The sequence below is a fragment of the Myotis yumanensis genome, unplaced genomic scaffold (assembly GCF_028538775.1).
Source record: "Myotis yumanensis isolate MYYU_CA2020_CCGP unplaced genomic scaffold, mMyoYum1.0.hap1 SCAF_11, whole genome shotgun sequence".
Lineage (NCBI taxonomy): Eukaryota > Metazoa > Chordata > Mammalia > Chiroptera > Vespertilionidae > Myotis > Myotis yumanensis.
The window spans coordinates 72040739-72052626 of record NW_027223762.1 but is presented as its reverse complement, the minus strand read 5'-3'; the positions used below and the strand labels follow the sequence as shown (position 1 = coordinate 72052626).

Sequence of the window (11888 nt, the reverse complement as noted above, 5' to 3'; positions counted from 1 at the left end):
AGCCCGTTCTGGCCACAGCAGCCCCCGCGCGTGCAGGACGCGGCACCCCAGGCCTGTCGGCGGCAGCCTCCGCAGTGCACGCTGGCCGGCCCGGTCCCGCCTCGGGTGCACGAAGCTGCTGCAGCCTGGAGAGCGGAGGCGGAACCGCCTCCTCCCGGGCGGCCCAGCCTCAGCCAGCGCCCGCCCGCGGCCTCCAGTGCGTCCAGGGAGCGGCCCCCCTGCCCTTCCCCGCTTCTGGGAAGTCAGTTCCTCTCCGCTATGACTCCCAGTTCCCTGCTTCTCCCTTGGGCCAGAAGCCAAGGCTGGCTCCGGAGGCCTGGGCCCTGGCCTGGCTCCCAGCCTCACGGCCACGGGGGGGGTGGGGGGGGGGACGGGGACCCTGGAGTCCGGTCGCCCCTCTGGAGGGGCTCAGGCAGGCGGGCCAGGACGATAGGGAGTGGGATGGTCCGGCCTGAGCCCCACAGGGAGCCTTCCCTCTTGGCACTCAGGGTTTAGCCCCAAAATGTGTCATTCCAGCCCTAACCGGTTTGGCTCAGTGGATGGATCATCGGCCTGCGGACTGAAGGGTCCCAGGTTCGATTCCGGTCAGGGGCATGTGCCTTGGTTGCGGGCACATCCCCAGTAGGGGGTTTGCAGGAGGCAGCTGATCCATGTTTCTCTCTCATTGATGTTTCTAACTCTCTATCCCTCTCCCTTCCTCTCTGTAAAATCAATAAAATATATTTTTTAAAAAAATTCTCATTCCAGTCAGCTTCATTTTCTCCATTTTATTTGTCAATATAAAAATACTCAAATATTTACAACAAATAAATACGCGGGGACACAATAAGTTACACTGTTAGGAGCCCTCCTCCAGGTCTGGGAGAGGATATGCCATAGCCACAGCATGCCCACCCTCTCCCCCGCCCCCACACCTCTCCCAGCCCTGTAAGGGGGACAAGTATAAAATACCAGGAACCCCAGGGCCACTGGGAGGCCCGCCCTCCCTTCCCCCAAACACACAGGAGGTTCCACTCCCTCCCCTGAACCCTGAAAACATTCACCACCCTGGAAGCAGGACGAGGCCCACCCCAGAGCCCTGCACTCCCCCAGGGGCACAGCACCCTGCCCAGCCCACCCCCATATGTACATCCCTGCCCCTCCTGGGGACAGTGGGGGTAAGAGAAGCAAAGTGATCGACCCCTTCCCCTTCATAGCTCCAATGACTCACCAGGAGGACCCCAGGCCAAGGGAAGACTCCACAGAAACAGAAGACGGTCACACAAACACACCCACGTGCACACACACACATACACAAACACACCCATATCTCCAACTTCTGTCCTGAAGGTTTGGCTGCTGGGGTCCCGTGTCTGTGATTCACAGCCCCTCACAGAGAGGAGGAAGACGCCGTGTGGCGGCTGGTGCCTTGGTGAGCCACACCAAGTGGCAGTGCCCGTGCTGAGCAGAGCAGGTCCTCATGGGTGAGCAGGTGCTGGGCAGGATCCGTCCCAGTAGAGCAGGTGCCCACGCCATGTCCCTGAGGTAGCTGGTGCCTGTGCAAAAGTAGGAGCCACGGCCCCCAGGCTGCCCCACCGACGTGGGGTCCCTCATACCGAGGACTCCTCGGGATTGGAGTCCGGGAGGGGCTGGCGCTGGTGCAGTTTGCGCCTCATCTCGTCCGCCAGCTCGGGCAAGGGGTGCCCAAGCCCCTCGCTGTGGTCCTCCCCACCTAGCTGTAAGCGCACATAACCGTTGGCATTTGAGTTCCGCCCACCCCCCAGGTGAAGCCGGGTTGGGGATGGCAGGGGGTGGCCAGGGATGCCAGGAGGCGGGGAAGGGGGCCCAGTCCCCGGCTGGCACCGGGCGTGTCCAGGCACAATCTTGAGGGAGCCATCTGAATAGTAGTAGCCAACGGGGTCCCAGAGCTTCTCATCAGTCTCAGGGCCAGGGCGGAAGGGGGGGCTGGTGGGCTCCTTGGGAAGCTCCAGAGGGTACACCAGGGTCCTCTCTGCCGCCTTGGCACCTTTCTCCAGCTCCTCACGCAACCGGCGGCGCAGTGACAAGACGAGCAGCAGCAGCACCAGGCACACGGCCCCCAGGGCCACCACAGCCAGCCACACCAGCCCCAGGTTTTCCAGGGGGGCCCGGGCCTCCAGGGTCAGTGAGGAGCCGGCCACCACAGCAACCAGGTAGCCTTCGGCAGCCAGCCGTGCCCCCTGCTCCTCCGAAAAGCAGTGGTAGGCCCCGGCGTGGCGGGGCTGGGCGGCCATCACGACCAGGGCCTGGAGCCTAGTATCATAGAGGAAGGAGCCAGGCTGTTCCACAGGTAGGTCCCGGCCCCCAAAGGTCCATCGGGCATGGGCCAGGTTGGAAGACAGGCGGCAGGGCAGCACCAGGTCTGTGCCTGCCACCACCGTGATGTTCTTGGGCGTGAGCCTGACTGCAGCGGCCGGGAGAGGAGAGGGAGCAGAGTCAGTGCAGGAAACCCAGGGCCAAAGGGAAGTGCAGACACTCCAGCTCTGGCCCCGGGCCCATCCCGCTGGGAGGGGGACAGAAGGCGGCTCACCTTTCTTACTGCCACGGAAGTTGCAGATGCCCGAGGTGTCGGAGATCGTCACTTGCTGGATCAGCAGGGATCTGGTTGGGAAGAGGGTCCATCAGCATCCCTGCTCCCACCACCTGCCTCTCCTCCTGGTCCCAATAGGAGGAGAGCCCGCTCACCCAGAGCGGCCGCCCACGGCCACACAGCGGCTGGCGTTGACGCTCCAGGCGCAGTAGGGGTCCCGAGCGAGGATGCAGTCGGCACAGGAGCGGTACTTCACGCAGTCAGCCAGTGGTAGCTGAACCAGCTGTGAGCGGGAACCTGCAAACAGCAGCTTCTGCAAGAGAAGCAGTGGGCATAGGAGCGGCACAGCATGGGCACAGCTGGGACTTCTGGGGGCAGCACAGGGCAAAAAGGGGCCAAGAGAAGGGAGAACCAAGGATGGAAATCTAAGGACCAAAGAACGCAGGGAGGGCTTATTACAAACCAGACCCCATCCTAAGCACCTTATAAAGGTGACCTTACTGGAGAGGAACAGTAGCCCCGTGGTGCTGTGTATAATCTCACACACACACACACACACACACACACACACACACACACACGGCTCCAGTGCGGTATAAATAGTGCAGGAAGTATGTTTTCCGCAAGGCCCGGCAGCCCTCACAATAGTACCAGCCGAGCATAAGGAGTTTTCCTGTTTGCATGGTGACTGCTAATCTGTGTTTCTTCAACCAGACTTTCTTTCTACCATCATTCCATGTTCCGGGGAACAATTTGAGCCACAACAGTTGGTAAAAGGGGAGCATGTGAAACCTTAGGTGCGGCAACAGGCCAGAAAAGGGAAAGGTGCCGAGTGCACCTCAGGGAAGGGGGAAGGTATGGGGGTCAGGATTGGGGGGCAACGCAGCCTCACAGGGACCTGGCCATGTACACGGCCTCCGGGGAGCAGGATCCACTAGGACCGACCTGGAGCTCGCCCCCAGCTGAGCGAGGGTGCTGGAGCACCTCCCCTGCCCCGAAAGGGCCAAGCACAGACTAGGGAAGGTGGAGGAAGAGCTGCGGGCGGGGCCTGATGATTACCTTGCTCCGGGACAGGACAAGGCTTTTCACAGGCTCCTGGTCAAACACCTGCAGCTCCTCGATCAGGTGGACCCAGGGCCCCAGGTTGACAGCCTTAAGTAGCCAGCCGTCTCCTGTGAGGGGGTTGGGGAAGGACAGGTGTCAACGAGAGAGCCCAAGGGCCCCGGGGCATCCCCAGATCACCCTATCCAGGCACACAGGCCTTCAGCCAGCCTCTAGCAGCTAGGCCCGCATGCCACGTGCCTACCTGTGGCAATGAACAGCACTGTATAGGAGGCTCCATCAAGCCCCGTGACGCGGTCAGCCACCAGGTGGGTGAAGTTGGTGTCCTTCTTTACGAGCAGGGGCCGGCCCCAGAGGGGCCTCACCTGCTCCTCCAATAGGGGGTGTTTCTTGATGAAGTTGAGGGTGTTGTCGGGCAGCTCCAGAGAACTGGTGTAGCCGTGGTGACGGTGCCAGTTGTTGATGCACTGGAGATTGGGGTCGGGGAGGGCGGTCAGTCAGTGGGAATAGCACGGGGGCTGAGGGCAGTAGCGCACCCTCCAGGGCAACTCACCGAGCCCGGCCGTGGGCTGGGTACTGGGTCGGTGTAGCGGCCCCACCTCTGGGATTGCTCATGGTACTCCTTGTAGGGACCCTCGAACACCCTCTGAATCTCTTCCAACTGGTACTCACAGACTGCTGACAGGTCCACATCACCCCTGTCACAGCAAGGGAGGGACCCCAAGGCTCAGGCTTGGTACCCACGTCCCACTGGGAGCAGATACCCAACATCCTCCTTGGCTTCCAGAAAACTGGCCAGCCGGCCCCGCCCAAAGGCCTGCACCACAAACCACCCCCAACCTGAAGACCTGCTTCTCCCCACCCCCAGTGACTCCCGGCCAGCTCACCATCGTGCCCGGAAAACCGCGAAGAAGGTGGTGTTGTGCCAGGAGGAGCCCTGCAGGGTGTGCAGTGCCTGCAGGTGGCTGAGGTAGAGGTGGCGATTGGGGGCCGAGCACACCAGGTGCGCCTTCAGGAAGGTGGTCCACTTCTTCTGCAGGGTCCGTGCGCCCCCCACGTCTCCCTGGCAGACGACAAGGAGACACTGGCAGTCAGCCCTGCCCGGCTGGCAGGGCTCCCAGCGCTCACCGCCACAGACTGTACCTTGCAGACTCGGGCCACACGGGCCACCACCTGCTCCATGTAGCAGTTGTACTCCAAGGCCCGCTCGCTGAAGAAGAAGTAGACCTTGTCATCGTCCCCAGTCAGGCTCCCCACGCTCTCCGGGACATAGGCAGAGCCGACAAAATGAGGTTCTACGGGAAGGGGAGGAGACTTAGCCAGGCCCTAGTGATGCCTCCCCCCAGAGCTCCCCCAGTGCCCACGCCAGCTCCAGCTCCTAGGGGCTCACCGTTGAGCCAGAAGGCCAGGTACTCTGTCTTCATGGGATGGTGGGGCCCCATGTTACGCAGGATGATGGGCTCTGTGCCCAGGAAGTTGTTGAGTGTGGCCGAGTACAGCTCGCCATCTATGGAGACAGAGGATCAGCCAGACCAGGTGAACATACACGTAGGCCACACAGCCCCGGATGGGAATGAGCCCCGGGGACACCCAGCCTACCGCAGGGGGCCACTCACCCACAAGGAGGCCAGTGTGGCCCTTGGCCGGGTCGTAGGGGCACTTCCCCTTCCCATCCTCAAAGGCTCCACGCTCCAAGGTGAAGGTGACCATGTCCTGAGGCAGGGAAGAGACAGAGAGTGAGGTGCAGAAGGCCCGGCGTTCAGAGCAGCACACGCAGGGCAGAGGGAGGGGGCAGCACTCACGATGTAGGCACACTTGGGCTGGAAGGCGTAGGTGCCACACACATACAGGTGGGACGCGTTGTACGGCTGCAGGAAGCGGATGAAGTTGAAACACTCCGTCTGGGGAGAAAAGTGGATCCAGTTAAAAGAGAAGTGCCTGAGAATGGGGATTCAGTTAAAAGAGGGCCCAAGAATAGGGGGATCCAGTTAAAAGAGGAGGGCCCGAGAATGGGGGGTCCAGTTAAAGGAGGGCCCGAGAATGGGGGTTCCAGTTAAAAGAGGAGGGCCCGAGAATGGGGGATCCAGTTAAAAGTGGAGGGCTGAGAATGGGGGTACAGTTAAAAGAGGGCCCGAGAGAGAATGGGGGTTCCAGTTAAAAGAGGAGGGCCCGAGAATGGGGGATCCAGTTAAAAGAGGGCCCAAGAATGGGGGATCCAGTTAAAAGAGGGCCCGAGAATGGGGGGATCCAGTTAAAAGAGGGCCCAAGAATAGGGGGTTCCAGTTTAAAGAGGGCCCAAGAATAGGGGGATCCAGTTAAAAGAGGGCCCAAGAATAGGGGGTTCCAGTTAAAAGAGGGCCCGAGAATGGGGGATCCAGTTAAAAGAGGGCCCAAGAATAGGGGGATCCAGTTAAAAGAGGAGGGCCCGAGAATGGGGGATCCAGTTAAAAGTGGAGGGCCGAGAATGGGGGTACAGTTAAAAGAGGGCCCGAGAGAGAATGGGGGTTCCAGTTAAAAGAGGAGGGCCCGAGACTGGGGGATCCAGTTAAAAGAGGGCCCGAGAATGGGGGATCCAGTTAAAAGAGGAGGGCCGAGAATGGGGGTACAGTTAAAAGAGGAGGGCCCGAGAATGGGGGGTCCAGTTAAAAGAGGAAGGCCCGAGAATGGGGGGTCCAGTTAAAAGAGGAGGGCCTGAGACTGGGGGATCCAGTTAAAAGTGGAGGGCCGAGAATGGGGGTACAGTTAAAAGAGGGCCCGAGAGAGAATGGGGGTTCCAGTTAAAAGAGGAGGGCCCGAGAATGGGGGTTCCAGTTAAAAGAGGAGGGCCTGAGACTGGGGAATCCAGTTAAAAGTGGAGGGCCGAGAATAGGGGTACAGTTAAAAGAGGGCCCGAGAGAGAATGGGGGTTCCAGTTAAAAGAGGAGGGCCCGAGAATGGGGGATCCAGTTAAAAGAGGGCCCGAGAATGGGGGATCCAGTTAAAAGAGGAGGGCCGAGAATGGGGGTACAGTTAAAAGAGGGCCCAAGAATGGGGGTTCCAGTTAAAAGAGGAGGGCCCGAGACTGGGGGATCCAGTTAAAAGTGGAGGGCCCGAGACTGGGGGATCCAGTTAGAAGTGGAGGGCCGAGAATGGGGGTACAGTTAAAAGAGGGCCCGAGAGAGAATGGGGGTTCCAGTTAAAAGAGGAGGGCCCGAGAATGGGCGATCCAGTTAAAAGAGGGCCCGAGAGAGAATGGGGGTTCCAGTTAAAAGTGGAGGGCCCGAGACTGGGGGATCCAGTTAAAAGTGGAGGGCCGAGAATGGGGGTACAGTTAAAAGAGGGCCCGAGAGAGAATGGGGGTTCCAGTTAAAAGAGGAGGGCCCGAGAATGGGGGATCCAGTTAAAAGAGGAGGGCCCGAGACTGGGGGATCCAGTTAAAAGAAGGCCCGAGAATGGGGGATCCAGTTAAAAGAGGAGGGCCCGAGAATGGGGGATCCAGTTAAAAGAGGAGGGCCGAGAATGGGGGTACAGTTAAAAGAGGAGGGCCCGAGAATGGGGGTTCCAGTTAAAAGAGGAGGGCCCGAGAATGGGGGTTCCAGTTAAAAGTGGAGGGCCCGAGAATGGGGGTTCCAGTTAAAAGTGGAGGGCCGAGAATGGGGGATCCAGTTAAAAGAGGGCCGAGAATGGGGGACACTGGACGGAGTTCAGGACCCAGACCAGGAATGAAAAGGGAGCCCTGGGCAGAGCGTGAGCTGTGAGGCCCAGCCAGGGGGAGGCAGAGGCCCCTGCCCCCAGCTCCCTTGGTCTGTCCCAAGCACCCACCTGGTTGTTCTTCCCTTTCTGGACACACTCGGTCTTCTTCTCCACAGGAGCTGCCCACGAGATCTGGGGACAGGACAGGCACCTCAGCAACGTCACAGATACACTGAGCATGTGCCCAAGCATGGCCTGTGGCAGCCACAGGAACACCAAGTGACAGTACATGGTCCCCAACCCTGGGATCTGACTTCATAGAGGACATAGGCCCCGCATGGCCCCATGGGAGCAGAACCTAATGAGTGCGGCAGACGGCAAGACAACTCGAGCACCCTGCCCACGGTGGCCTTGCAGACCCAGCAAATTCCAAGGGGCAGCCTGACCATGAGCCTCTGGGGTCCTGCCTGTCACGGGCCTGTGTGCCTCCCGCTCCCCCACCTCTCACCACTCCTTGCAGCTCCAGAGCCTCCACGCTGAAGGCAAACAGGGTCTCCCGGGCCCCAACGTACAGGAGCCCGGTCTGCTCGGTCAGGGTCAGCGTCAGAAAGTCCTGGATGCCCGTTTGGGAGAACCGCCGCACCACTGGGGCAAGCTCTGCAGGGACAAGATGGGAGTGAGCAAGGCTGTGGATAGGTGGGCCTTCTTAGGGCTCCAGGCACCCCACCCCCAAAATCAGCCTTCCTCTACACTAGAAATTTTCAACCAGTGTGCCATAAGATTTTTAAAATATGCAATACCTGCCCTAGCCAGTTTGGCTCAGTAGATAGAGCTTGAGCCTGCAGACTAAAGGGTCCCGGGTTCGATTCCGGTGAAGGACACATACCTTCCCCAGTGGGGCTCTGGTTAGGGCTCGTGCAGGAGGCAACCAATCGATGTGTTTCTCTCACATCAATGTTTCTCTCTGTCTTTCCCTCTCTCTTTCACTCTCCCTAAAAATCAATGGAAAAATATCCTCGGGTGAGGATTAACAACAAAAACCATGCCCAACTATTTTAGTCAGGGGCACTGACCACTTTTCCCTTAGATTGTCCAATACAAAAAAATGACAACAGGCAATATAACAGTAGCCATCCCGTATGAATGAATCAAAAATTATATATATATATATATATATATATATATATATATATATATATTTGGTCAGACTGGCCAAAAATACAATACTATCTTTTTGGTGTGCCACAGAATTTTAGTAATTAATTTATGTGTGTCATGAGATGAAAAAGGTTGAAAAATCACTGCTCTATGCAATGGTCTCCTGGGCCTACTTGTCCTTGTTCCCCACATTAGGGCTAGCAACCCCACAAGCAATGCAGCCCAGTGCCCTGAGGGCAATAAAGCGCATTTCCTGAGTTGCTGCCTGGCTGACAGCTCCTGTGGGCCTCCTTGCTTTCCCTGGGAAAAGCCTGGGAGGAGGCACATCTGAGCTGTGAGGAGGAAGGAAGGACATCTCAGCCACAGCTTCCGGCCAGAGGAAGCCATCAGAATTATGGCTCCCACTCTCAGGCCAGCAGCGCCTCTGGCTGCAGAGCTGGGCATTCTCCTTCCCAGCTTCCACAGCTGCCTCTTCCTTCTTTGCTCTGCTGCCCACTGCCCACATCAGAGTCCAGCCAGACCCCGCCCCTGACCCCGCAGGGCAGGGCACACAGAAGTTGTCAGCGCTCCTTGTCTTAGAAACCGCCCCCCCACTCCACTCAGACAAATCCAGGCTGCCCGACATACCAGCACAGCTGGCCCCCGGAACAGGCGGGGATGGCAGGGGAGACCGGAGGCTGGGACCAGAGAGGGTGCTGACGCCTGGGGGGTGGGAGGCCTTGCTGCCACTCACCAGGCAGGGCACCACGGCATCCACATAGTCACAGGACCCCTGTGTCGGCTCCCCAAATAGCTGCTGACCCGTCCTCAGGGTCCCCCTATACCAGCTTAGTCTTTGGAACCAAAGATGGGCCCAGACAGTCAGGTAAGGAAGGGCTTCATTAGCACCTGAGTGCCGCCTGTGGGAGGTGAGCTCACCCCAGGTCCCCAGAGCGCGGGGATGACACAAACACCTGACATCACCCCTTGGTGCAGGTGCGCGCACAGTAAGGGCTGTCAGGGCCGTGGTTCGCCCACACGAGCACGTGCACACACGCCCACCCAGGGCCACCAGGTCGCAGGCCTTGGCTGCACGCTTACGCTGGTTCAGGGTTCTCTGGCTGGACTCTCAGTGAGAGTGGCAACCTCAGAAGGCAGGCACGGGGAGAGGGGTGCAGAATGGGGCCTGCCGTCCTGAGCGTCAGAGGCGGGGGGGCAGCCCAGGTCCTGGGCAGGACCATCAGTTCTAAGTCCCTGGAGTCAAAACTGGGTCACACGCCTTGGCGGGCCTTGACAGCAGAGTGAAGCGGGCACAGTCAAGGGGCAGCCCCTCAGCGTCTTCCCTCAGCAGCCCCTCCTGGCCCCTCTCCCCCAGCCTGTCTGTCTCCTCTGGTTTCAGACACTCACCCCCGGAAGAGACCGTCTTGCGGGGCACCAGGTTCCACCACATCTCAGCCCCAAAGCCCAGGCCCCACAGCCCCACAGCCAGCAGCCAGCCAGCCCAGTGTGGGGCCATGGCACGCGCCGGGCTCTAGCTCCAGGCCAGCTGCCCTGCTGGGGAAAGAAAAGGGTCAGGATCACAGCCGCGCGCACAGACCGGAAGGCACTGCCAGGACGCCGCGCTCAGGCCCCCAGGAGCCCCTCGCCCCTGCCCCAGTCCTAGGAGCAGAGACCCAGTGCCCTCTCATACCTGAGCCCCCCACCTCCGCCTCCAAAGGACCAGGGAGTCTCCCTGAAGGGGTGCGGCCGAGGGGGGGAGGAGGCCCTCCCCCATTCCCTCTCCTCAACAGGAAGTTGTTTAAGAAAATAAAAAGGGCCCCCTCCCCCATACCAGGCCTGACAGATTCGATGATTTTTGAAAGTAACCTCTGGAAGCAAGACTTGACCCTGCAGGGGCTTCAGCCAGCCCAAGCCCTAGTTCTGGGACGTGAACCGAGGCGCGGTGAGGGGGCACGTGGCGGGGGCTGGAGACCCGGGCGGGGGTCCTGCCCAGCCTCTCCCCGCCCCCAGCGCAGACAATGGCGGGCAGAGCCCGAGACCCCGCTCTCCACCGGCAGGGCCGGAGCGGCCGGGGCTGCGGGGCGCCCTTCCCGGGGCCCCTTTGTTGCCCAGGAGGGGAGGCAGGAAGTGGATAGGATGGGCGTGGAGTGACCAGCGCCTCCTCCGTCCCTCGAACAGCCTCCGAGGACACCGGCCCTCGGGCTGGGGGCGGTGGGACAGCAGCCGCGCCCGGGACACGGCGGCGCCCTCCGGCGGGGCGGGGAGGGGCAGGCCCGGGCTGGGGGCGCCCGGGGCTCCCGGGGATCCACGGGTGCCGCGCGGGGCCTGACGAGCGTTCCCACCCGGATCGCGCCCCCAGCCCGGCCGGGCCAACTGCGCTCATTGCCGCCGCTGCAGGCCTGCAAGGCCGGGCACGGAGACACAGAAGCCGGGACGTGTTAACCCCAAAACAAAGGGTCCCCGCCAAGACCCCGTCCCTGTCCCCTCCCCCCCCTGCCCCCCCCCCCCCTCCCCAGCTCGGGGATTTGAATGCAAACAAAGCAGCCGCGCAAGGAGCGTGCCGGAGACCGGCCTGCGGACGCCCCCTGTCGGCCCAGGACCCCGCGCGGGAAGGGCGGGGGACTGGGGACACGCTCACCCTGCGGGGTCCCCAGCACCCCCAGCCTCCCTCTGTCCCTTACCCCAGGCTGGGCCGGACTCCGCGGCGCGCGCGGGTGTGCCCCCACCAGGGAAACGGGGACGGCCTCGAGGTGGGTGCAGGGGCGCGGGGTCCCGGCGGTGGCCCCTCACCCTTGCCCACCACGAACGGCGGCCGATGGGCGAGCGGTCCAGCGGGGACAGGGCCGGCTGAGCTCGGGAGCTGGCTTTCCAGGACACCCCGCCTCCCGGGCGGAACGGGCGGGGGGCCACGGCGGGGAAATCCGATCCCACAACATTGGCCTCGGTCCAAGCCCGCCCCAAACTTTCCATCGGGGGTGGGGGAGCGGGGGCAGCTCGGGGGCCCGGAGAGGATCCCGGCCGCGGACCCGACTGCACGAGGGACCCTCCTCCCAGCCCCGCTCCCGGGCCAGTCCGCGCCCAGGACCCCTGGCTGCAGGCGCTGCTGGCCCCGCTCTAAGCCCCCGCCGGGGGCGCAGGAAGGATCTCGAGAGGACAACGGCCCCCCCACTGCCCTTTCCTGCGCCCCGAGATCCCGGCCTCGCGCGTGAGGCGGCCCCTGCCCGAGAAGGGGGACAAAGCGGCGCCCGGAGCCCCGCGGCTTCGGCCCCGCGCCGCCCTGGCCTCGCTCACCGTCTCCTCGCGGCTGGAGTCCCTGGCGCCGCCCGCACGCTCGGCTCCGACCCCGCCGCCCCGCCCGCGCGCCCCCTCCGCGGCCCCTGCGCCGCCGCCCTCGGTCCCGCTCGGCTCGGCGCCCTGAGCTCGGGCTCCGCGCGCCACCGCGGCGGCCGCCGGCTCTTTCTCTTACGGC

General features: G+C 61.8%; 1 protein-coding gene across 2 annotated transcripts; it reads right to left on the bottom strand.

The window, feature by feature from the left end:
- Positions 1–956: 956 nt before the first annotated feature.
- On the bottom strand, positions 957–11807 carry SEMA4C (semaphorin 4C). 2 transcript variants are annotated; one of them, XM_070428552.1, is made up of 15 exons: positions 11711–11807; positions 9827–9970; positions 7791–7939; positions 7412–7474; positions 5413–5511; positions 5227–5323; positions 5001–5117; positions 4754–4905; positions 4498–4673; positions 4164–4308; positions 3855–4077; positions 3608–3720; positions 2704–2861; positions 2549–2619; positions 957–2422 (listed from the first exon to the last, which is right to left on the bottom strand). In XM_070428552.1, the coding sequence occupies exons 2-15, from the start codon at positions 9933–9935 to the stop codon at positions 1590–1592; spliced, it is 2505 nt and encodes an 834-aa protein (XP_070284653.1). In that variant the 5' UTR covers positions 9936–9970; positions 11711–11807; the 3' UTR covers positions 957–1589. The 2 variants fall into 2 exon arrangements, with proteins under 2 accessions (XP_070284653.1, XP_070284654.1); XM_070428553.1 differs by having other exon boundaries at positions 9827–9973; positions 11711–11735.
- Between the last annotated feature and the right edge of the window lie 81 nt (positions 11808–11888).